Here is a 24,372-nt window from a genome sequence, read left to right as displayed (position 1 = left end):
ACAGGGCCGAGTCCTGGGTTGTATAAAAGTGCTTAATTTATTTTTATTACTACAGCTATCTTACTGAAATAAAAATATACCTGCACTGTAATAAAATAATTGCACAGTAGTGATTCTGCAGCTATGCAGTGACAGATCCTGGCAAGTGACCTGCAGGTACGTGGAAGAGCATAAGGAGAAGGATGCTACAGTTAACAGGGAATGAACTAGATCCGAGGAAGCTCAGTGCAAGCCCTGACCCAGAGCTGGCTCCCTGCCTGAGAGCTGATGCCAGCAGCAATTGCTGAGCTTTTTAGGCCAGGAACTTCCCTGTAGGTGCTGCTTGTTCTGGCCTTCCTCCTTCAGCAGCATCACTGCGAGTCTAGTGCTGTCCCACAGCACCATGAAACGGAGAAAAACATTTGAGGCTTAACTCATCCTCCTTCCCCTTCTCTTTGTGAGCTTTTGCTACTCCTCTCTGAGGACGAACTCTCCACCTCCTACATTAAGTGGCCAGTAATACAGGCTCTTTAAGGGGAAGGTAAGGTGGAAACTATGAAGCAACAGCTGAAAAACACTTTTGTGTTTAAAAAAAAAAGCTTTGTGTAAAGCTCTCTTGTCTTACCCGTGAGCTCTGTTGCTCGTGCCAGACCAAGCTGAAGCTGAAAATGGCTTTGAGTTAAACATTTCTAAGCTCCTGTTGTGGTTCTAGGTGGAAAAGTCCTGCAGCCAGTGGAGCTGGAGCTGCCTCCTGCCCCAGCCTTCCTGCCTGTTGTGGGCCAGTTTGGAATTCAGTAGTTGCCTGTTCTAACAAAACACAGGAGCCCTCATGTTTGTGCCCACAGGGATGGAGCAATTGTCTTTGTGTAACTTGAGCCAAGTTTATACCATAGATAAGAAAGCTTCCAGGACGAGTCCACAGCAGCTCTAACATCATTTTATTGTCAATTCTGCACCTCCACCTCAGTCTATTTAAAAAAAAAAAAAAAAAAAAAAATCTGTTGTATCCAAGTGATTCAAAAGCCTGTTTCCTTTCATGGCTTCTGAGGTTGTGGATTCCTCTAGCAGCAGTAGTACCTGAGGCCACCCCTCCTCTTGTAGGCACAGAACAAAGGCCGAACCCAACAACAACCCAACAGGAAGGACTTGTGCCTGGGGATCAGGGTATTTAAAGCACGCTGATGCCCTAAAGAGTCAGGTCCTTATATAAATATAGCAGCAGAGGCACCACAGCATCAATTTGAGGGCCACAGCACTATGCTAACCCGTTGCAGCAGCAGCATTGCCCTCTGCCCTGGGGTGCTGTGAGCGAGGCACAGGGAGGAGATATGGCTTTAGGGGGTCACAAGCAAATGCTGGAACAGGGGCAGCAACCTTGGTGCCACCGTGGGAGAGGTTAACACAGAGGCATCGCTGCTTAAATGGGAGGGCAGGCAGAACTGGGCTCAGTTAAAAGTTAGGATTAAAACAAGAAGGATCTGACTTTCTCTACCTTCAGAAAGTAGGCAGTGCTCACAGGGTAAAAACAAAACCCTGCCCTCTGAGGGAAAATGTTCCAGCCAGGAATCTAAACACCTCCCTCCTTGGCAGCCCTGAGCAAAGCAGGTGTAGGGGTTTGCAGCATAAGGCTTCTATTGGTAACACTGAAATAAGAACATAGGAAAGGGGGCAGCAAGGGGAGCAGCTACCTAGGGAGCAAGAGGCTGATCCCAGAGCAGAGTCCCAGCTGGAAAATGTGAGTCCATCCCAGCCTGCTGCAGGGAGCAGAGGTCGGAGGCACTACAGAACACCTGAGGCAGCAGCTGCAGCCTCGCTGCCTCCTGGCACGATGTGCTGGAGGGCGTCAGGTCCCTGGGTCATGGAGGTCACAGAAACTGCTTTCCTGGGCCTGTGTCACTAGGGTGACACTGCAGACAGAAGAGAACAAAAATGCAGTGGGAGGAAAAAGCTCCCTGCTGCATTTTCACAAAACTCTTCTTGGCCAAGTTCAGCAAGAATCCCTGGTCCCACCTGCTCAAGGAAGGGAAGGAGCCACCAAGATGCCAAGATTATCTCTCCGAGCTCTGCAGCTCCTGCCAGTCCATCTCGCTCTCACATCTAACCCGTGTTTTGAAAAACTCCTTGATGAGTCTCTGGGCTTCTTCCTTCACTGCAAGAGAAACAGCACCACCTTTGAGAAGATGCTTAAGGTACGTGCCCCCTCTAAAAGCTCAATGCACTTGGCATCAAAAGAACCCAGATTGTTGGGGTCATCCCCAGCTACCAACTCACCAGTCTTGCGGGCAGGATTGTGTTCTGCAGTCAGGAGGTGGGACAGGTGCCGAGCAAAACCCTTGAACAGCTCCTGCAGAGAGGGGAAGGAGAAGGAGCAGGAGGTGGAGATCACTGATCACTGAGCCATTTCCACACTTTTTCTGCTTTAGTATGGGCTGGCTGTAGCACAGACTGTTCACAGCTTTATACTACAGAGGCCTGTTAATCTGCAAATAGACCCAATCCTTCAGTGCTGGATGAGGATGTGCACACACACACTGCCTTGCAGTATGCATCAGATAAACCAGATCAAAGCTGAACGTTATTGGCTTCCATTCCACAACGTAAGAGTTATAAAAGTCTCCTAGAGTTTAATGTGAAAACATAAACACTTCTGAACAAGTATAGGACCAAGGCGATGCCAGTTTGTCACACACAAGCTCTTTTCCCTGGGAGAGGCAAGTTGTTGGACCTAAAGTCACGACAGTAGCAAATACCAACATTTAACTTGGCAGAAATTTCCTAGCATCCCTTTCCCTTCTTGGAGCCCCAGACTGCTAGATAGATTTCAGCACTGTTCTGCTAGGCAAAGCCTTGAAACATGCCCTACCTTGGAAGCAAATTTGCCACCCTTGTAGAAGGGGGTCAAGTACTTGACAACGATGTCTGCAGTCTCTTTGAGGGACATGCCTTTGGTCGCTGGCTGGATGGTCTTGGTGGTTCCTTCTTTATCGCACTGTGATATGTTTGGATCAAAAGTCACTTTCTTCTTTGCTGGACCAACACCTTTGCTTTCTGGCTGGGAGAGAATAGAAGACTTTGCTGCTGTCCGTAGCCTCTTTGTTGTAGGGCTTTCCATATCCTGGAGACAGGACAGAGTAAAACCAAAACCATTGATCCCTGCAGCAGCACTAGCCTTCCCAGCAGCCATTGCCTTCTAGGAACATTAATCTTTGCAGCAGGCTCTTTAGTGAATACTATACAGGAATTTGTATGGGATTTTGCTCCATTTTTTTCCTTTTTCATACAGGAAAGTGATAGAAAGGTACCTTCCAGGCTGTGTGCTGGGCATGCCTTCCTGAGCTCTCGGGCACGATCAGCACGGGAGAGCTGCACTGCCATTCAGCTCGTCAGAGGGAGAAAAATCTACACTGTCCACGAGAGACAGCTACAAGGCAGTCACAGACCCCAAATACAGAACCAAGCACTAAAAGGCAAGGAAGGTTGTCTCCATGCTCTGCTGCCGAGGGGTGCCAGGGGTTGTTGGCCTATGATTGCTCCCTTGACTTGAAAAAAGCAACTGGCTAATTATAGTTAGTTACCAGTCTAGATGCGATGGAAGCTTGGCATGAGCTGAGCAGAGGAAAGCAGCATTCATCTGTTTTACCACCTTACCTCATCTGATCCTGGTCTCTTCCCATTCTGACCTTCCCCAAGAGCAGTTAGCTCAGCATCTGTGATGGTTTCAGCAGCACTGGCATGGGAAGAGCAGAGGGAAGGGCAATTTTAATTATTCCACAGTAAAGACATTGCTGCATTTACTGTCAGTATCCTTGAGACTCCCTCCCCTGCCTCTAATGTGCATTTCTAACGTGCAGGGAGTTAGTAAAGCAATGTAGAGAGTACAGAGATGAGGATTACCTGGATTTTTCATCAATTTCTGTTTGAAGTAGTTCAAATTTAGCAGCTTGCTGGGTCTTAAAGTCCTCTTCTCTCTCAGTCAATGATCCTTCCAAATCCTCTAACTCTTTATCTTCTGTGAGGGACTGTCCAGTCGCATCCTCTCCAGAGACATTTTTGATTTCCTGAGGTATCAATTTCTCATGACATAGGCTTTGAGAAGAAACCTGAGGTAGTGTCCTTGCAGAAGAGTCTTCCTCTGCTGAGCTGCAACTTGTGACTTTAGATCCAGCTTTACTGAGGGAGAAGAACTTGGAAATGTCCTGTGATTCTTTTTTGGCTGCTTCTGCCAGCATTTGCTGCTTCTTGCTAGGTTTGACCTTCTTGGGAGGGCTATCCCAAAGGGAAGATTTTGTGTCTGGACTGGGTTGTTGTCCCTTCTTTTCAGGAAGGGGTGCTTCTTCTCCAGCACTCTCACGCCGTGCACTGGTTGCTCTTTCCTTCTTCTGGAGAACAGGGATCTTGGTGTCCAGTTCCAGGTTGCAGATGCTGTTTTCCTGCCCATTGTCCCAATCATCATCTTTTTTGACAAGTTTAGTGTTGCTCTCCTCCTCGGCCTTCAGCAGTTCTGAAGCTGTCTGGAACAGGCTGGATTTCTTTGGAAACCCAGCTCCAACACGCTTGGGTTTAAACTAGGGAGAAAGGAAGGATATGAGAGCATTAAGGAGGCTTCATGTGCAGAATCTTCATTTCCTTGCCTGTACTGTCACAGCAGTGCACAGACAGACCCTGCTAAATTAGGGACTGGTCTTTAAAACAGGAGGACTATAGGACAAGCAAGCAAATAACCTTAAGGGGAAGGGAAAGGACAGGAGCAAGAGACTGGAAGAGACACATGTGATGAGGGAGGCCAAGAAGAAAAGCCAGATGGCCCCTCTCCTGCCTGAAGAACTTCAGAGGATGTTGCTACTGAGGTAATTTCAAGTGACCAGACTGAACTAGGGTGTTGCAGCCACCCAACTCTGCTGAGGAGCATTTTTTTCCTGATTGCCACTTTGAACAGGGCCATTTCTTTTTTAATTTTGTGAAGCCACAGATAAGCTTGAGTTCTAGTAGGAGCTTCAGCAGAGGCTAAAGGACTAGCATCTGTTGCATTGTGGACATCCCCACCTCGGCATCCTTATCTTGACGTGGAGGAGGCAGAGCAAGCACACACTATGGCAGCACCTGAAGATTTGCTAGAGTGGTTGACTAATGGGAGAGGTACCTGATAAATAGTGGTAGACCAAGCAAGTTCACTGCAATGCAGGAATTGGGAAGAAATGTTTCCCTCATCTGACGGGGTGGAACCCTCTTTGCAGCACCCATGAGTGTCGGGGATGGAGCTCCTGGGTCAGGTAGTCTTGTCTTATAAAGACTGTCACTAAAGGGGTCCAAGCACTGCGACAGTGGCTCCTGCAGGGTGTGATCCCTGCAGAAAGCCACCAGGGTTTGGTTCCCATTCGCACGCTCCTGCTGAAAAGGCATCAGATGAACTTTGGGCACCGTATCTGTTCGCGGATGAGGAAAGGGTAGTATCTGCCAGCGGAAAGATTAGGGATGAGCAACGTGATCTGAGGAAGTGAACCCCAAAAAGCAAAGCAGCGACTGACGAGGACAAGTCCTGAGTGCACCCCCAGGACAGGATACCATGTTCTGCATCAGCCACAACCTGGGGTGGGCTCTCAAACTGACTCCTCATCATCATCAATGGAGCCATTAGAGAGACAGATTGGGCTGAAGTCACAGGAGACAGATGGCATCCTTGGATACAGCAAGGTAAGAAAAACTTAACCTGATATGCAGCCTGCAGCTGTTAAAATCACTAGCATGACTAGTTGTTCTCACCCAGCAGCTTCATGGACAGGACACACGGCAGGGCAGTGTAGCTCCCCTCTACACCTACAGCTACGGCCATACAATGGCCAAACTCTTCCTTCCTTGTCTATCCCGTTTGTACTCACTCACCGAGTAAACCTGAGATGCAGGGAGGAAGTCCTCTTCTGCTGGATGTCCAGACTTTGTCTCCAAGCTGCTGTAGCTACCAGGTCCTGACCCAGAACCTGAGAATACTTCTCCTTCTTTTGAGGCCTTGTTGATCTCTGCTACCTGAAAAGAGAACAGAAATGTTCTCTTGGGACTAGAAATCCTGACACATGTCTGGCAAGACATGTGTCCTCCCTGGAGAGACAGTTATCTCAAGGGTAGGAGCATCCTGAAAGAGACTTGGTCAGTTAATACAAACCAAGGTTTCTCTATCATCAGTGATAGTCAGGAACTCTGCAATCCCTTTGTCGCTACACCGAGATGATACCTGCATAAGCTTGCACTGATACCTAGGTTCCAAAGCCTACAACGTGAGGCCAACAAAGATGGAAAACCAGTGTTGATGGTGCCTCCTCCCGGAAACAAAACCACTTAAGAAAGACTTGGAAAACATCCCAGGGAAAGCAAACCTGCTCCTCTGTCTTTCCTGCATGCACTCTACCACATTCCCCTGAGCTGGGGCTAGCCCTTGTTCAGAGGTTCAGCAGAGCTCGAGCCCTACCTTCTTTAACACGGTTGCCTTGTAGGAGTTGGCCATTTTACTGGTTCGGAAAGCTTCGTACTCCAGCTCCACAGCACAGGCATGAGGATCTGACCTGTAACACAGGCTGGGGTGATTCCTGGCAAGACACACCTCTATATCTGTAAAGGGAACACTAATGCTTAAACATCTCCTGGAAAGCAGAGAAAATCCACACCCTTGGGTACAAGGATAAATGATAACTCCCAAGTAAAGTCTAAGGTGAATTGCTGGGAAAGGGAGTGGGGTGGTGAAAGGAGAATTAAGTCAAAGTGCTTGTCTCTAGTTGTTGGATTTGGGAATACACTATCCCCATCTTGTGGGGTAGGGAGGAATTGTGACTCCTAGAATCAAGCTGAGTTAGCAGATTTGGACCTCATGTCTGGCCCTAACATCACCACAAGAACGGTTCTCTTAAACAAAACTATATGTCTGAACCCAGTAGCTTTGAACAGTTATTTTTTGAGAATGGTGATGTCACTTAGGACAGCATAGGTCCCCTGTTAAGAGAGAAAAGGGGTAGAAAACTGTATCCTTTGTCTCATACCCCTTTCCTGTTGCTGTTGGAACTTTCTGGTTATTGGTCAAAGCTTCTTCCAGCATCCTCAAGCAGTGTTCCCGTCCCTAGGAAATACAGGATATTTAGACATGCTCTGCAGAAGTCATGATGGCCCCTAGACTTCCATCTCTAAAGGAATAGGAATGGGCAAAGCAAGGAAAAATCTTTGCTCTCCTTTGTGAGTCAACAAGATTGAATGTTGAACAGTCTTTCTTACCTTCACTGTGAGCTTAGAGATTCTCCTGCTGGAGGCATCCTTCAAAGGGCAGTCTGCACCTACCATGCAAGAGACATTTGGGAAAGATGTCACAGCAAGGTCAGGGCTGATGGAGAACATCCCCAGTCTCATTAGGAGGGCGCCAGTCCAAGATGCTTGGCATGCTTGCCTGCATGGTCACCACAAGGGCCACCATAATCATCTCCTACCTGGAGAAGCTACAAACTCCAGCAGAGCAGGCAGAGGCTGAAGGGAGATTTCTCCTTCTCGATGGGAATGTATTCTTTGCCAGCTTATGACTGGCTGGCAACTCTCCAAAAACTGCCCATCCCAGAAGCACTTTTCTTTAGGCATCTTAGTTCTTGGAAAACCCAATTCTCTCCCTCCCCCCTGCAATGGCAATGAAAATTAAACAGGCTGAATAGAGTAGCATGAACCATCAATAGTTTGAAGTACTGTGTTCTTAGAGAGGGCTCCAGGTAGCACAGAGGGAAACTGCCCAGTTCCTAAGCAGTTTCCATATAGCCCTATTAATGACTGCTGCTACAGAAAAGAGGGAGCCTAAAAAGCAGAATAGACAACAGTTTCCTTCTCTCTTATTAATTTAGTAAAGCTGTTCAGAAAGATGCATTCCATCTCTTCACCCTGACCTGGACTAAGTTTGGATTCATCTCCTCCAGCCAGGCTTCCACAGCTAAAACCCTGACCTCTGTGCTTAGGGATTCTTACCCCCAGGGCTGATACAGCACAAATTAGATGCAGCTGCAAACTACAAGACTCCCTTCTCCCAAAGAAAGCCCTCTGTAAATCAAAGAAGATATTTACTTGGAGGATCAAAATCTTCCTTCTCTGGTTCTTTGCCCTGGAAGAAAACACAGAGCAGTCAAACATTTCCAACCCCTGCAAAACACGTGTAGGTCTGCAAGCACACGAGACACTTTATCTCTCTGTTCAGGGAAGATTAACGATGAAATTATGAAGATGCTGAAAAGGCACCAAAGCAGAAGAAAGGAGGCAAAGGATGGGAATTCAAAGCCAGAAGTTCACTTTCACTATAGGAACATACAGGAGAATCTGAATCTGTTTTTACTAATATCAGAGTTGCTAAAAACAACTGGATCCTCTTAATTAGCATTGCAGAGAGTTCAGTACGTAATTAAATTGAGTAAAAAAGCAGAAGGGATCAGAAAAAGTTAGGACAATGAGGTGCAATGATTGGCTTTCAGCAGTGCCAGGAAGCCTTTAATTCTTGCTTTTAGCATCTGTGCTGCGAGCTCGTGTTGCCAACAACCCGCACGTCCCTTCTAAGGGGACATCAGCTTACTTTGCGCAGACTCATTTGCTTTTTGTAGAAGTTGTTCCACTCTCGTTTGCGATTTTCTTCATTGGCTTCATCCCAATTCCCGCTGCTCTCCTCATCATCGTACCTGGATAAGGCAGGAGAGCAAGAGGAAAAAAACATTCCTGCGGGCAGATGCAGCATTAGCTGCGACCCCGTGCAGGAGGGACACCCTCTAGGTGCCTCTGCTTGAGCAGGGGGTTGCACTAGATAATCTCTAGAGGTCCTTTCCAATCTCCACCATTCTGTGGTTCTGGCTTTGGAAAGCCTGGGTCCTCGCAGTATTTACGCAGAAGAGGTAGTTCAGATCCTTTCTGAACAAGCCACAAGCAGCAGCAACCAGTGCTCTGAACAGGGAGGCTGTTTCGGGAGCTCTGCCAGCTGCTCCCCGGGCGCTGAGCAGTCGCTGTGCCAGCTGCTGCCCTCTCTGCCAGTTGGTCCTGCCCTTGCAGCAGAGATGGCAGAATGGGCCCCGCATCTGCTCCTCAGCTGCAGTTGTTCTCACACCCGTATATGAAATGAAATACTGTGCCTTTTTCTTCCCAGATGTAGCTCAAGCTTTTGCAGCCTTCTACAGTGGTCACAGCCCAAACTTCCAGGTACCACAAGTCTGAACTCCAAGCCTGGTAACCAGGACAGCTTCTGAGGAGAAGGTACCAGTGACTCATGCAGAGCATCAGTGAACCAAGCGCAGACTGTGCTGCACAGCAGCAACCTCCCAAGTCCTGGCACCAAACGCAGACTCAGGTCACGAGCACAGCTCAGCTGGAATAGCCTGAGGAACAGAACTAGAGCAACTCTGCAGCTGTATGAGCAAAGCAGAGGGCTGGGGCAGCTGCTGGGCTGCACGGAGAGCTCTGCTACAGCACAAGCAGGGAAGGTCCCAGCCTGCCTGACCTGCTCCACGGCTGCAACCCAGCCAGGCCACCCCTCTGCTTTTTAACCCGTTACATTCTGCAGGGTGCTTCTTCAGTCAGTCAAAACAACATTTGGCACCCTGAGATACACATTTGATCAGGGCCGCCAAAGCCTGTGGAAAACTGAATTCCAGCTCCTGCTGCCAGAAAGTTACAGGAAAATACCAGAAACGTGTGCTAAAAATAGGAGTGGCAGGGCCTGCAGCTGGAAGATGCTCTTGTCTAATAGCTCGTGTGAATTGAGTTTAAGCTACCAAACACAGACCTGCTAAAGCCTCTGCAGCCTCTTCTCCCTCCTTCGTACAGCTCTGGATCGTAGCTATCCCAGGAGGAGCCGGTGGGGCCGATGCAGGTTTTGCTCCAGCTGTTGCTGCAGCGCTCCAGCGACTCCAGCTGCCTCTTCACTGCCCCCGGGTTCCTGCAGTAATCGCAGCACTTGTTGCAAGGCGGGGTGACATCGCCGAAGTACTTGGCTATGGCAGCGTGGCGACAGCTAGGAGACAAAAGGGAAAGGCCCCTGGTAGTTATCTTCAAGGAAACCCCCAGCCCCCAAGCACAGGCTGTCTTTTGATGAAGACTTGAGTCTTCTTTTGCCCGGAGAATGCTGAGTCCAGCAAGAAACACAGGGCTCAAACCCGAGAGCAGAACTGGGGGGGTCTGGGCCTGGCACCCTGCCCTCAGTGCCCTCCTTTCCCCATGTGTAGAACAAATGGAGGCATCAGTCTCCTTGGCAAAACGCTTCCAGCTTTTGAGATCTACCAAAACCATAGTGGAATAAATATGCAGTTATTAATTTGGGACCGTTGGCTAAATATATTCAATGTAAACCCTGCCCAATCAGAATGGCTCTAAGATAAATATGTACAGAAGTCATTTAGGTCCGTGTGCCCCAGAGGTTAGAGTATACCCATGTATTTCGCATTGGAGAGCTTCCAGTTTTATAGTTTGTGGTTTGAAGGTGAACAAATCTACATTTGAAAGAACAGGAATGTACATCAAGTCCAGAAATAAAGCCTGGATTAAGGTAACAGGGAGCACTGTTCAGAAAAGGACGTCTGGGTTCTCAGCTTGCTTCAAGTCCAAGTTCTGGTAGAGTTCAACATCCATGAAAACTGTAGAAAACCAATCAATTTACTCATCCAACATTGCACAACAGCTCTATGAGCCCTAGCAAACTAGGCACATGAAGATGATTAAACTTTTCCAAGAATCTTCAAAGATTTCTGGCAGACATTAATGCTTTGGGTTATGTAAAAAATAAGAATTAGTGACAGATTCATGCTCATTAGCAACACAGGCAGGAAACTATTTCTCTTCCAGAACAACCCTTAGTTAAACCAGTGATTTTGCTGGAGAATGAGGAACCAGGCAGTGATATGGGTTTTGTTTTGTTGTTTTAACTTGGATTTCACAACAGAGATGGTCAGTTGTCTCTTAATTAACAGCCTGATCCCAGACGCCCACAGACACTCGCTTCACCAGGCATTCAGAGACCAAATCCTGCAGCCAGGCAGCAACAGGAGAATTATTTCACTGCAGGAAAGATCCAAGTGCAGATTTTCCTTCCTTACCAAGGACTGCCCTGGCTGGCTTAGCAACTTGGTGCGTGAAAAGCTTCACGGAGGAGAAGGGAAAGCGAGTGAACGCTTCCCTGACTCTTAGCAGAAGCTCCTCACCACCTGCCTGGCCTTGCCAGGACGCTGGGTAAGCAGCGCAGCTCGGCAGGGCTGCGTGTGCCTGCGTGTCCGTCCAAGCATCCGCAGCCTTGGAAAGGGCCGCGGTGCCCGTGGGCTCCTTCCTTCCCAGGCCTGGAGGGTTGTTTGCCGAGCGGGAGGGCGACGTGGCCAAGCAGCAGCTCCCAGGCCGCCGTCCCCGACGCGAATGCCCCGGTGTGACGGGCCCGGCAGCGCCCGGGTACGCGGTGCCAGGGCAGGGGTGATGCCGTGTGGCACCGAGCGCCTGGAAAGGGCTACTACAAAGCTCCTTTCTGTCCCCCTGCGCGGCGGCACTGACTCACCCTCCTCTCCCGCTCGGAGAAAGGGCTCCTTTCACAGGGCAGGGAAGGCGGGGGGACGGGCACGACACATTCGATCCCCTTGTCCTGCCTTTCCCAAAGAGCTGCTGGCGCTGCCTGTCCTGCCAGCGCGACGTGAGAACAGAAATGTCAGCGAGCTGCAGGGCGGCCTTTTGTTCCCGGGAGGAAAGCAGGCCGCGTGCTCATTAGCGCCCGGCTCTCGGGCCGGGCCGGAGCCACCGGGGGCCGCGGCAGGGGCCAGGCCCTCCCCGTGCTCCGGAGGGACACCCACACACACCTCTCCCCAAAACCAGGGGAGGAGGCCCCGAGGAGCACGTTGGCAGCCGCAGGGATCAGCTCTGAAGCTGCTAGGACTCAACTTTCACGGCTGGGGCTTGTCGAGTGTGCAAAGCCGAGCTCTTCTGGTTCCTACCTGCTTCATGGTGCAGAATTGCCCAAATCAGGGCCACCGCCTCCCTTGAGCCAAGGGGATTCCTGAGGGTGCCCACGCACAGGGGAAATTCAGTTGCAAAACGGAGGCTGCAATCGCAGAACTGCCCAAAGGCCACAAATAGGCTCAGTGTTGGGAACGCTGGCAAAGCACTGCGTAAAGGCTCCTGCGGCAGGAGGTGCCGATAACCCAGCGCGTTCTGCATCGACACGCGGTGGAAGAAGCTTCCCAAGAAACCTCCCGAGTCCCCGGAGCAGCTGACGGGGCACGGGAGATGCAGATCTGCTTTGCATCAACTATTGGCAGTTTGCACGGTTAGCCACATCCCAGACTTACTCAGGCCTTTAGACATGCAACTTGGTTAGTTGCCTCTCCCACTCTTGTTGCACTGTGCATAAGCTGTCCATGTCTTTAAAATGTCAAAAAAAAAAAAAAAACCCAAAAAAACAACTCTGAACAACTCTTCATTTGGAAGGTCCTACACTAGTTTTATATCATGGGATAGGACGAAAAGCAGGAAACAATCAAGTTCAGTTAACATGTTTTTTTTTTCTGTGGCAATAAATTTCAGGCAAGCGTTGCACTGACCCCATGGGTGTCTGCACCACGTCTCCCGCCTGCTTTCACACTGCGGATACAACCGTAGCCCCATTCCTGCAGTTCGTGCAGGCAGATGAACCATCACGGAAGCCACAAAGTCACTCGGCCTCTACCAAAATACACCTGGAAAAAAGTGTCCCCTCCTCTGAGTTCAGGAAGGGTTCCCAGTCTTGTGGGAAGAGGTCCTGGAAACACAGCAAGTCTTGACCAAGAAATCAGAGCATTAAAAAGGTAAAAATTACACAAAGATGAGTTATGTAGGTAGAGGGCAATTGCTGAACAAAACGCATTAAAGAAGCTCCAGTGACTAGAAAGGCAAGCCATGCAGCAGAGGAGGTAGCAGCATTTTGCACTTGTCTGCAGGACTGCATCCTCCCTAATACTGGCTGAACTTCAACAGTCCTCCGAGACGGGACCGCGCGCGTCAGCTGTGTCCAGCACACAAAAAGGGAAAACAAGGGAAAGCAAGTGACTTGCCAAGAGCACGGAGCAAATTCCCCCCAGCGGCACCATCCCTGCTCCCCTGCGAGTTCTTGCGCTGCTCCTTCAAAAGACGCAAGGGAAAAGCAGGAAGGAAACCCGGGCAGCGTGGAGGAAAGTTAACTGCTTTAACACAGCCCCACGCTATTGCAAGGAGAGAACGGATTCGAATCCCCGTGCCAGAAAAAGATGCAGTTAAAGGGAAAATAAGGAGCGCCTTGCTAGGGGGAGCTGGGCGGAGGAAGCGAGCAACAAGTGCTGGCGCTGGGAGTTCGTACCCGCAGCCGGGGTGGCTCCTCGCGCCGCCCTCCCTCTCTGGCACACGCAGTAACATGAAACTTCGGATCTCCAGGACAACCCATAACAAAAAAAAGGCCGAGACAACAGCTGGCTGTCAGCAGCGGAGCAGAGCGGAGCCCGGCGCGCAAGGAGCCCCGAGCCAGGATGAGGGCAGGGATGACGTGAAAGTTTAAGAAGAGAGAAAAAAACCCAAGGCGAGCGGTCGCGGGGCACGGCTGGGGTAAGGCTGAGCTGTTGCTGGGGTTTGCTCGAGCGTGGCGCCTTCGCAGGCAGCTGCTTTAGCAAGAAGCAGGAGCCTCTGGGGCTCTGCGCAGAGCTCCAAGTGCTCGCAGGGGACCCGCGGGGCGAAGCGGCGAGAGGGGGAAGCTTTAACGGGGCTGCCCCGAGCGCGCAGCAGCAGGAGCAGCAGCTCAGGGGGAGGCAGCCTCCTTGCCGATTGAGCGGCCGCACACTCATTTCTGTTGCTGTTACAGAATTTGACCCGAGGTGACAAGCAGGGGCACTCCGCGCCGCCCTGTTTTGCTGCATGGTGTTCGGGCTGCCCGGCGCAGGTGAGCGCGGGAGGCCCCGGCCTTGGCGCTTCCCCGGGCTCCTCCTCCCCGCAGCTGAGTTTTAGCTTAAAAACAAACCCTGCTTGGGGAACTCACCCACGGTGCAAGCATCTGTGTCCAATAGAAATAAATGAAGAGCTTTTGCACAGCCTCTAACGAGAGCATTAAAAAAAATACTCAGCTAATGTATCAGGCCCAGATGCTGGTATACTATTCAAAACAGCCTAAAAACAGTGTTCAGAGAGGACGCATTTGTCCACATACGTGGTCTGGAGTTACTTAGCAGTAAGAGAAGACTGTGAGATCTGAATGCATTGAATGGGGAAGGAGAAAAGGAGAAGGAGCCCCCAGATACACGAAACCACCCGCTGCCCCCTGCCTTCCCCAGCTCCGCTTGCTGCTGGATGTGGGGAGGGCGGCTGGCAAGGAGATTGATGGTAGGAGCCCCGTTTTCTCCCAGCTGAAGCCAATTCCTCTGTTTGGAAGAATATTGCATTCCCAGTGCCGCGCTGAAAGCCTGGGCCTCATCCAGCAGCGCTCGGGCACCCAGCGGGCAGGGAGCAGAGGCAGGAAGGCCGTTCTCCTTCCCCAATCCCATCCGTGCCTGCGTGCAGGAATGCTAAGGATCAGGTATTTCCACTTCTCTCCAGGCCCCATTAAGGTGGGAAGGAGGGCAAATCCCTCTGACGAAGGCGGAACTGGGCTGGCCTGGGGGAGAAGCCCTGGTTAAGAGCCCCGCAGCCGAGCCCAGGGCCCCTGGGGACACAGGGAGGTCCCCATTCCACCAAGCCAGGGCGCCGGCGCTGTTTGCTGCAGTTAAGATGGTGTCCCGGAGCAAGCACGGGAAAAGCAAAGCCTAGGGGGAAAAAAGAGGAGGCGGGAGCAAGGGGAGAGGGGCAGGGGGAGGGCTGTGGAGAAACGGGCCAAGTTTTTCCTTGAGGAAAGAAACTCTTAACGGCTTTGGCTGGGGGCTCGCGCAGCCCCGGCAGCGCTGGGATCACAATGTGAAACATGTGTGGAGGGAAGCGGCAGCGCATGGCTTGTGTCAGGGCTGTCACCCGCGCGGCCTCGCCACAGCGAAAGGCGGGAGCCGTTACGGGAGGGGAGGTGCTAGACGAGCGCGGGTTGATGCCGCAGATCCCGCGGGGGACATGAGCCCTCCGGGGCCGGCCCATGGGTGGCCAGCGAGGAGCGACAGAGATGATGGAGGGACTGGAGCGTCTATCGTATGAGGAAAGGCCAAGCGAGCGGGGCTTGTTCAGCCTGGAGAAGAGAAGGCTGAGAGGAGATCTGATCAATATGAACAAACACCTGAGGGGAGGAACGGGGCCAAACTCTTCTTGGTGGCGGCCAGTGACAGGACATGGGGTAATGGGTACAAGTTGAAACCCAGGAAGTTCCATCTCCATGTGAGGAAGAACTTCTTTCCTATGAGGGTGACAGAGCCCTGGCACAGGCTGCCCAGAGAGGCTGTGGAGTCTCCTTCTCTGGAGATCTTCCAAACCTGCCTGGATGCCACCCTGTGCCCTGTGCTCTAGGTGTCTCTGCTGGAGCAGGGGGCTGGACTAGGTGATCTCTAGAGGTCCCTTCCAACCTCAGCCTTTCTGGGATTCTGTGACCTAGGGCCCGTGCGCTCCTGCAGCGAGGAAGCAGCTGCCCCGTCCCGTGCTTGGTGGCTCCTGCACACGAGTGGCATCTGTGCTAAGATTAGGACAACACACGGTAACAGCTCAAAAATGCATGTGGTGTCTGAGACCGACCGAGCAGTCAAGGACAGGCCACGGAGGCAGCTGGGAGAGGATGGAGAAGATATTTCCAGTGCTCTCAGAGGGGCCCCTCGTGCCTCACCTCCAGCCCCAAAGTGCTGATAGCTGCCAGCGTGTTTGTGAAGTAACTATTTACAGAGCTTAACCAGGCCCACACTTCCTCCTCTATCAGCTTGCTGGGAAATGGTTATTTTGCTAATGTTAGAATAGACTTTCAGGCGAAATTCAAGCAGCAGCAATGCTTGGGCCTAAAAAAAGTCCCCTTGTAGAACAGCTACAGATTTATTTTTAAAATTGACCTTTTCCTTTCACCGGATAACACACCATGGCTCTGGGCCTTGGTTTCCCCACTTCTTCCATATGGGCCTGGCAGGGAGGAGGCGTCTCCTGGGCTTTGGAGGACTTTGCTTGGGAGATGGGGTGGAGAAAGCCCAGGGGCTCAGCCACCCAGGCTGCCACTGCAGGACGTCCAGGACCTTTTTATATTAGTCTAATACCAGGTTGTAGGAAAGAGGCATTTACTCTGCTACCTCAAAACCAATCTGCAAATAGTGGGTGGCAGAGATGACAGGGTGTTTCAGCCAAACGAGCAGCCAGTCGGGGGCTGCTTTATCATCTCCGCGAGTTTGGAGCCTTCTTTTCCAGACCAGCAGGCAAAGTCAAAGCTTCTCTCCCCTGACATTCAACTGCAATTTACTGCAGTTTGGGTGTGTGCTGTTAAAAAATGAATTCTCTTGATACTGGGAACTATTTTCATCTGCTGGGGAATGATTATAGGTCTGGCTGGCTCCATATACTCCTGTTTTAGGAAAAAAGGCCTTGCCTGTGAACCACAGTTAAGATTCATGTGGCCAGTCAACTACCACCACGCCAGCAACCGGCAAGGGAAAACCCTGCTCCGATAATAACGCTACATTTCTATAGCTCTTTTCATCTCAGAAGCACGTTACAAACTCAGAACAATAAACAATCGTACAGGGATTGTTGCATCCACTGCCAAAATGCATCTACCCTGTAACGACTCCGCGCAGCCCGTGGCTGCTCCGGGACAGGAAGCTCCGCAGCCCTTATCCCTCTGGAATCAGGAGCACGTTGCAGGAACCAAGAACAAAGCTGGTGGGAACCGGTCAAGACGTGGGGCCTTCGTGTTCCTAAGAAACAGGCTCGCTGCTTGTTTTGATGGTCTAGACCGAAACAAAAAATATCCCCTCCCCTTCGGCTGCTCAGCAGCCTCCCTCTGGGAGGGCTGGAATACCTAGTGCAATTTCCAACCAAATCAGCTACCCCAGTCCCTAGACGCTTCTCATCCCTGCACTGGGCCTGTTCCAAACAACCTTTCTTGGCTTGTCTGAGAGCAACAAAAAGCATTTGTTTCCCCAAAAGCATTTGCTTCCCCACAACCACAGAATCCTGAAAAAAAACAGCTGTGCAGCAAGGATGCTGGAAGCACCACGAGGGCTCTGGAGCACCTCCGACACGGGCACCGTGGACATCAATTCATTCGCCCTCACAGGGACTTGCTGCATCAGGACTACAGGTGTTGGCAGCTTCAGGCCACAACCAACAGGCCATATCAGGAGAAAAGCCCTACGAGACATAACTAGGCAAGCAGGAACCGGGAGTGGAGGCCACGCTCTCATCTGTCCCCATGCGCTACGGGCTCGGTGCCTGAAGCCTGACAAGCAGTTAGTGAGCAAAGGCCATTGCTTTTGGTAGCTGTAACAAAACCAGGGCCTTGCTTTCTTTCTGTCTGAGCTTCTGGGACCGTTTTGAGACACGGACACAGCCTCTGAGGGCAGTTACGTATGGGGCTGCTTCACAGGGATAAGGACACGCAGCAGAGCAGTGGGAGGACCTACGCCAAGTCCCACAGCCGTGGAGGCAGGGGCGGCCCCAGCACAGGACCTGCCTTTCCTAATTTCCAGTCCCGAGGCTTAACCACAAACTGAAATTCATGTTTGTCATGCTGAAATAGGCTGCTGAAAGGCCACCACAGTTATGCCTAAACGAGCGTCTCATTCCTCTGCACTCCCTCCAGTTCTTTGATGCACCTGCATGGACACACAGGAAGAATGCAGCCTTCCCAACCAAAAAGACTCAAAAAAATGTTTAGATTTCACTGGTTCCAAAACACTGATAGCAATTTGACTAGCCTAAGGCAGACAGAGGGATGTGGACGTGTGTCATCCCAAAGCTTTCTTGGTTGACACACAGAAGCTACCGCATGCAGTCCATCTGCGGTACCAAGACACCCTGACCAAAGCTTTCGGCTCAGTATCTACAATGAAGCATTTTAATAAATGGTTTCGTTCTCAAAAATGCTGAGCAACCAACACCAGGGAGTGCTTCAGCATGGCCCGAGTCCATTAAAGCACAGCAGAAGGATAAGGATATTGTTGGTGCTATCAGAGCAATTTTCACAGCTTTATGCAGCAGACCCAGCAGGATGAATATGCATTAAACCCAAATATTAACAATTCCTGAAAATCTGTTCTGCCACCGCGCTCTCTCCAAGCCAGGCTAACAGCTTGTGGCAGATTCTGCCTTATTTTCCAAAAAGAAAGAAACATGGACTAAAATATTTGTTTTATTCCCACCCCTGCCTGGCCCCACGGGGGGAGCAGAAGCATTAGGTGCTGCAGCCTCCCTGGGCTGTTGAGATGTTTCTGAAGAAGTGCCGCAAGAAACAACCACAAATTCCACCCTGCCACAGCAGCCCAGCAGGAAGGGCCGAGCTGCTGCCACAAGTCTCTCCCTTTGCCTCCCTTCACACGATTTTTGCCTCTCTCCATCTCCCGCTGCAGCTATGGCACGTTGGTGACACGAGAGTGACAGCACGTAACAGGCTGCATTGACCCGGCTGCGCTACCGGCCCAGCCTCCCATCCCCGGCGGTCATAGCGCTGATGAAGGGAAATGAGCAAGGAGGGATTCGCAGATGAGAAGATCCCCTGCAGGGAATCACGTTTCCTTCAAGCTCCCCAGGGCCTGGGAGCCAACGAGTCTCCAATAGAACTCGGGGCTGTTCCAAGGCTCTAGAACCAAAATGCGGTTTTAGAAAATAAACTGCCAGCCAAGGCCCACAGCCCCAAATCATTTCAAGATTTTCCCATTTTAATGATAATTATTATACTTATAATAATAACTTCATCCAGATCTCCTGCACCACCTGGCATCCACGACTGTTGGCAACATGGGAGCTTACTTGAATGTGGTATAAGGAACAAAATTGATTCTTTCTTATGACTCAGCTGTGAAATCTGTAAGTAACGTCCTTGCTGTTGTGTTGTAGATGAGGGAGACAGACAAGCTGTCTCATGCATCTGCCTTAAGTCACACAGTCAGCACTAGCTTTACCTTCCTGCTAATCTTTAGGGCAAGATCTTGGCTCTGCTGAAATGGATGGGAAGAAGATCGTGATCAAAACTGGTTCTGAGCAAAGACTTTAGCCACAAGTCGAATGGAAGATATGAAAGTTCACAAATGCAAATCGCTTTCCAGGGAGAGGGGGAGCTTATACATTTCGTCTGTGTTTTGTTTTGGGTTTTTTGTTTTTTTTTTTGAGGAGAAGTGATTTATTCACCACCCTTTTGCTGCTCTCCACAGGCAGAAACCCCGGAGCGGCGCCCGCTCTGGCACCAGCGCCCGGGCAGGTGGGAGAGGATCTGCTCCCTCACGGGCACATTGGAGACTGCTCCAGCCACTGCGTCCAAACCTTCTCCCTGAAGAAGTTCAAACCAAGGTACATGAGCAACATTCCCTGCAAGGTTTGCAACAAAAACTGCTTCACTTTGAGCCAGATAAGGCACCATGGGCAGAGGAACGTCCATTACTTAGGAGAGAGAATCAAGACAAGCTCCTGTTGTTTTAGACTGGACACCCTGTTCATCTACAAGGGATTAAGCAATTCTGATGAGTTAATTTTTACATTTCACACCCAGACTCAGACATTCTTTCACATGCTGCTCCCAATGCAGCCTCTCCTTTGCAGGAGAGCTCCTAGGCAGGCAGTAATACCCCCAAGGGGAAGAAACATTTTGAGATTGCTATAGCCAGAAATATGTAGAAATACATTTAAGGTTTTCTTTTAGAGCGAAGAGAAAAAAAAAAAAAAAAAACAGATCACTTCACCTCTGCCTGCACCTCCATCCCTTAGAATGGAATCAGAGCTGGAAACTTGCTGACACCAGCTCCCACAGCCCTGTGCAAAGCAAAGAGCAGCCAGTTCTGGAGCAGTTTGCTCGGGGTGGGGCGACCATCCGGAAACAACTATTTAACCCTTGTCTCAAAATGACCTTTTTCAGGGCAAAAGGCCCCAGCTCTGCCTCCCTGCTAAGCTGCACAGAGCTCTTTCTGTGGGGCTGGTTTTCCATCCACCCCCATCCTGAAGAAACCAGCTGGTTCCGATTTTTATTCCTTCGCTTGGGTTTAAAAGAACAAAGAAAACCCTTTCTGCATTGCATAAACATACAAAAAGTAATTTTACTTGGCACTGTAGTATTAAAGCCCAGCATGCAAAGAAACAGCCAAGGTCTCTCTCAGTCCTCAGTGTGTTTAGAAAAACCGAACTCCATGCATCCATTTGTTTGAGTAACCAAACCAGATGTGCACTAGGGAACTCCTGGCTTGTTCTGGGAAGCGGTCTGGGTCGTTTGCCTTTGTGCTATCACCAAAAAAATGGAAATTAAATCACAACGTTTAAATCCCATAAAATTGTGTTGACTATTACGACACACCCAAGCTGGGAAATTTAATGAGCCTTAATCCATCTGCATGTCCAAAAGCTCCTTTTAGGCAAGACTCTGCATATTTCCCAATCTTCTGTTCCACCAACCAACTGAAGTCAGACTTTTCCTTCTGTAGCTCTCCTACAAGCTTATTCATTGTGACACCCTGCAAAATTTTGCTTATGGGGAGGCAAGAACAGCAAATATTGGTGACAGAACTGAGGTATCTAACTTGGACTAGTTATAATAATGTCAATTAGCAATAGCTGCTGGTCGTCATTCTCTCTGAGAATAAATGAAGTGTAGGATTGCTGAGCAGGGCAAGAGGGACTGGCTGTCCGAGGCCCTGACAGACACGGTGGCTTTTGCTTTGTTCAGCACCAGGAGGGACACCCACTGTATTTACCCCCCAGTAAATACAGATTTTAAATGTTAGTATCATCAGTCAGTAAGACTGGTTGATAAAGCCAGAGTTTAATGGTATGGTAGCTGTAACTATGGCCTTTGAAGACATCTACTGTAAGCTACTCAGTAGAAAACAAGTGGAGCCCAGGTAGCACCAGAATACCGTATCTGGAACACGGTTTGAGTTAAAATTGCAGGGTTTTCTAGAAGGCAATTGAAAAAAAAGTCAATTATTATCACTGGGAGAAAGTCAAGGGGAAAGTCAAGAAAGTCAAGCTGTCCAGCTTCAGCTCCATGCTTGCTGACATAGGTGTCCTTTTAGGAGAAATCCTGTATTTTTGCCTTTATGTAACAGTACAACTGTCCTAACAACCCTCAAAGCCCAGTTTTGAAATGCCAGCAGCGCCAGAACGTGCAGGCAGTTAATAGTCCTCCACCTCAGCTACTGGGAGCAAGGACTGAGACCAGACAAACTTGTTTTACTTGTGATCCCCGGCGAGCTCTATAAGAAGGCTGGCAGCAGCGGAGCATTAGCCCGTGAAAAGCTTCATCCTCCCTCCGTTTGTTTCTTTGTACAGCGCAGCCTGCAGCGGGGCAGCCAGGATGTCTTCCGGAGGCTTCCTGAAGGAATTGCAAGTCATTGGGGAGAAGCTTCTCCTCAAGCTCCAGCGGCTGCCCAAGGCCGACCCGGTGGAGATCGTGTCTTTTTGTGTCATTCTCCTGTTCATTGGTGAGTTTATCCGCGGAGACAGAGGGCTCTCAGGGTCTCTCTTCTCTTTCACGCTCTCGGGCTCTGGTAGCAGGTTGTATTTTCAGCGGTTGCTTTCCAGACCGGGCTCTAGAGCCCAATTTAGTTTCTAAGTCAGGTTTAATGTTCAGTGAGCGTCTCTGCACACATGTAGACTACGACAGGCGGCAATGTTAACTCCTCTACTCAAATATTAAACTGCAATATTTAACCAGCCCCTACGTTGCTGCACTGCTTTGAGGCGGTTCGTGACAAAAGGCATCGAGGGACCTCCCTGCTATGCGAAGCCACTCAGGTGGAGGCCACCAAGTGTCACTTCTGCGCCTGCCTCAGTGGCAGCAGTGTGCTCAAACGAGGGTGCTCGCCTCTGGTCGTGACAAGAGCCCTCCTGCTGCCACGGCCGATGACGTGGAAGGAACAACAAGGACCTGCGTGGGCTGGGCAGGATGAAGATGGCCTGAATGGTGGCAAAACAAGGGGGAAGGCAGGGCCTGCCCTCCCCGGGGCACGCGGCGCCCAGGGGAAGGGTGTGCAGCAGCGGGACGCTCCTCCCCGCGCTGGAATCCAGAACCAGGCACACCTGCTTTTGCTCCATTTTTTTTTTCCCTACAGCTGCTTCCCCACCGGTCAGGTTACCGGGAAGCTTTTAACAACCACAGGCTTTTAAGGAACGCAGACACACACACACACACGCACACACACGTGCTCTTAATGCATTTGGAAGGGTTCGACGTGTCATCTTTTTCTCTTCCAGATAAACTAAGCTCTGACCATTATGGCTAATGCAGAATAGCAGTAGGTTAGCTCACTGCTTGGAAAAGCCCTGGGGGAGTCCCTGTAACTAGTTTCTGAGCCACTGCAAGCAGCCAGCTGGCCAGCGCACAGGGGCACTAACAAGCCAACCAAAACCCTATGGCTCTTCCTGAGCCCTGACATCTGTCCAGTGGAATGGATAACTAATACAAGAGGGGAAGAACTTGGAAGGAGGAGGGCAAAAATCAGCAAGGAACCAGGCTTTCCTCATTGTGCTGTTCAGCAAACAACTTAGAGGAATCACAGGACGATTCTCCAATGTTCTCTCTATGGCGTGGCTCAATATTTTTCTTTTTTCCAGCTACTGTTCTGGTGATGATGGTCATCGCCTGCAGCTGCTGCTGCCTCAGCTGCTGTAGCTGTGCTGGACGTCCCGACCACAGGCGGAGGAAGATCCAAGTCCGCCCAGCTGCGCATCCGTGAGGTGCAAGAAGGGCTGCCATGACCTGCTACCAAGGACACGCGTGGACATCGTGATTCAGTCACACGGGAGTGACTGCCTACATTAACTCGTTGAATATGGAAATAACAATATTAATGAACATGACTCAGAGGAGCAGAAATCACAGCCTGGACTTCATTCTTTCTGCTGGGCTCCACGGTGTGACCACAAAGGTAACGCTAATGCCACTTGGCCATCAGGGTCTCTCTCAGCTGGGGTGGAGCGGGGTGCATGGACACACGCTGGCAGGAGGACACCCCTTCCCCGTGACAACCCTGCAGCTGGGCCAGCCAAGGATTCCCCATGCGCCCGTGGAGCCAGAGACCAAAGCAGAGAACAAACTGCCGCGTGGCCAGGCAGCCCCTGCCCTCCTCGCAAGCGGCTCACCCCAAGGACGATGCAGGGCACTAGCAAAACCCACTGACATCACGGGGAGGTCGTGTGCTCAGGACACTGCGGGTGAAGCCCAAACCTGCTCTCTCAAAAGCCGGGCACAACCAAGCCGAACGTTTAGGTGAGATGTCTGCTGAGAGCACAACAAACCTCCCGAGATGACGTGCCAAGCTGAGGCTCTGAGTGCAGCTGGTCACTCCCTGCTTCTCTTCCTCTGTGTTACAAGGATGTGAAACAGCCAAAGAGAACAATTTGATTGTGTGCAATATCAGTTGTAATCAGAAAGATGAAGGCAAAAGGGGAAAACTTACAAACGTTACAGTTTAATTTGATCGCTCTACTACCGGCCAGCTCCCTGCCACCCATCCTCTCCGTGGCACTCAGATCCTTCAGGAGTTCTGCTCGTTCTGCATATTGCAGGTGAATGTTTCTTGCGTAGCCCAAGGCATTGCAGAGGTGCCGTGCAGTCTGGTGGGCGTCACTTCAGGGTGGATATGCAGCAGCTGACAGCTGCGTTTTCACAAAGCAGAGCCAAGAATGGGCCGCACAGCTGCAGTTAACAAGTGCAAATAAATCCCTTTTCCATGCTGCAGCCCCTGTGTATGTTTGGTTTGTATTTTGGTGAACTCCACAAAGAGATTTTTGTAAGTGCAAGGCTACAGCAGAAGGAATTATATCATAGTGCACCTATTCTGTAGGCTACTGGCATTTATTCCAGCCCTAAACAGTTACACCTTAACATGAAATCAGCCATCTCAAGCAAGTTATCTACATGCACATAGATAATCCATCCTCTCTCCTTGTGGGGAGACCGCTAAGCTTGGAGGAGTCAAAGAGATTGCACATGTATATACCAGCTTCCAACCAGAGAGCAAACTCATCAGGTTTTTAAGCAATGAGCTTTTAAATACTCCTCATACTTCAGGGGGAGCAACAGAGAAAGCTTTGTAAAGAAACCTCTTTTTGATGCTTGCACTTGGATTAAAAACGAGCATTGCATCAGTAACTTAGGAATACACTGCACTTGCATTTTTTTTCAAAGAAACTAGATGTAGGTATTTTGCACTTTTGCACAGCTGCACAACGGTATAAATCTGCAACACAGAGGACAGTTTAAAAATTACGAACAAAAAGAGAAAGAAAATGTTTCCAGCAGGAGATGGGCATGTTCTTAAGAGAGCAAAGATTTGAGCC

The 24,372-nt window shown here is 50.3% G+C and overlaps 2 protein-coding genes across 3 annotated transcripts in view; one reads left to right on the top strand and one right to left on the bottom strand.

Annotated features, from left to right (window-relative positions):
* Positions 1–1,893: 1,893 nt before the first annotated feature.
* The window catches only part of RECQL5 (RecQ like helicase 5), a 34,546-nt gene continuing 12,067 nt past the window's right edge, over positions 1,894–24,372 (bottom strand). Inside the window, exons 8-19 of one of the 2 annotated variants that reach the window (XM_088535969.1) lie at positions 9,755–9,982; positions 8,558–8,660; positions 8,059–8,095; positions 7,234–7,292; positions 7,005–7,081; positions 6,440–6,533; positions 5,860–6,000; positions 3,874–4,544; positions 3,628–3,706; positions 2,843–3,094; positions 2,251–2,323; positions 1,894–2,128 (exon numbers count right to left, since the gene is read on the bottom strand). In XM_088535969.1, coding sequence (XP_088392095.1) covers positions 2,028–2,128; positions 2,251–2,323; positions 2,843–3,094; positions 3,628–3,706; positions 3,874–4,544; positions 5,860–6,000; positions 6,440–6,533; positions 7,005–7,081; positions 7,234–7,292; positions 8,059–8,095; positions 8,558–8,660; positions 9,755–9,982 — 1,915 coding nt within the window. In that variant the 3' untranslated portion in view covers positions 1,894–2,027. Of the gene's footprint in view, positions 2,150–2,250; positions 2,324–2,842; positions 3,095–3,627; positions 3,707–3,873; positions 4,545–5,859; positions 6,001–6,439; positions 6,534–7,004; positions 7,082–7,233; positions 7,293–8,058; positions 8,096–8,557; positions 8,661–9,754; positions 9,983–24,372 lie in introns of both variants that reach the window. The other variant, XM_088535970.1, reaches the window with a different exon arrangement.
* Positions 21,370–23,167, top strand: SMIM5 (small integral membrane protein 5). The gene is made up of 2 exons (XM_010215585.2): positions 21,370–21,512; positions 22,645–23,167. The coding sequence occupies exons 1-2, from the start codon at positions 21,386–21,388 to the stop codon at positions 22,764–22,766; spliced, it is 249 nt and encodes an 82-aa protein (XP_010213887.1). The 5' UTR covers positions 21,370–21,385; the 3' UTR covers positions 22,767–23,167.

Source organism: Tinamus guttatus, unplaced genomic scaffold (genome assembly GCF_059628265.1).
Source record: "Tinamus guttatus ecotype Peru unplaced genomic scaffold, ASM5962826v1 Tinamus_guttatus_pri_ptg000649l, whole genome shotgun sequence".
Lineage (NCBI taxonomy): Eukaryota > Metazoa > Chordata > Aves > Tinamiformes > Tinamidae > Tinamus > Tinamus guttatus.
The sequence above is the reverse complement of the archived record's forward strand: the minus strand, read 5'-3'. Positions and strand labels throughout refer to the sequence as shown.

Excerpts from the sequence above, each read along its gene's own strand:
- SMIM5 (XM_010215585.2), top strand. The coding sequence starts at position 21,386 with ATGTCTTCCGGAGGCTTCCTGAAGGAATTGCAAGTCATTGGGGAGAAG. Across the intron at positions 21,513-22,644 it reads TGTCATTCTCCTGTTCATTG|CTACTGTTCTGGTGATGATG; the intron begins GTGAGTTTATCC and ends TCTTTTTTCCAG.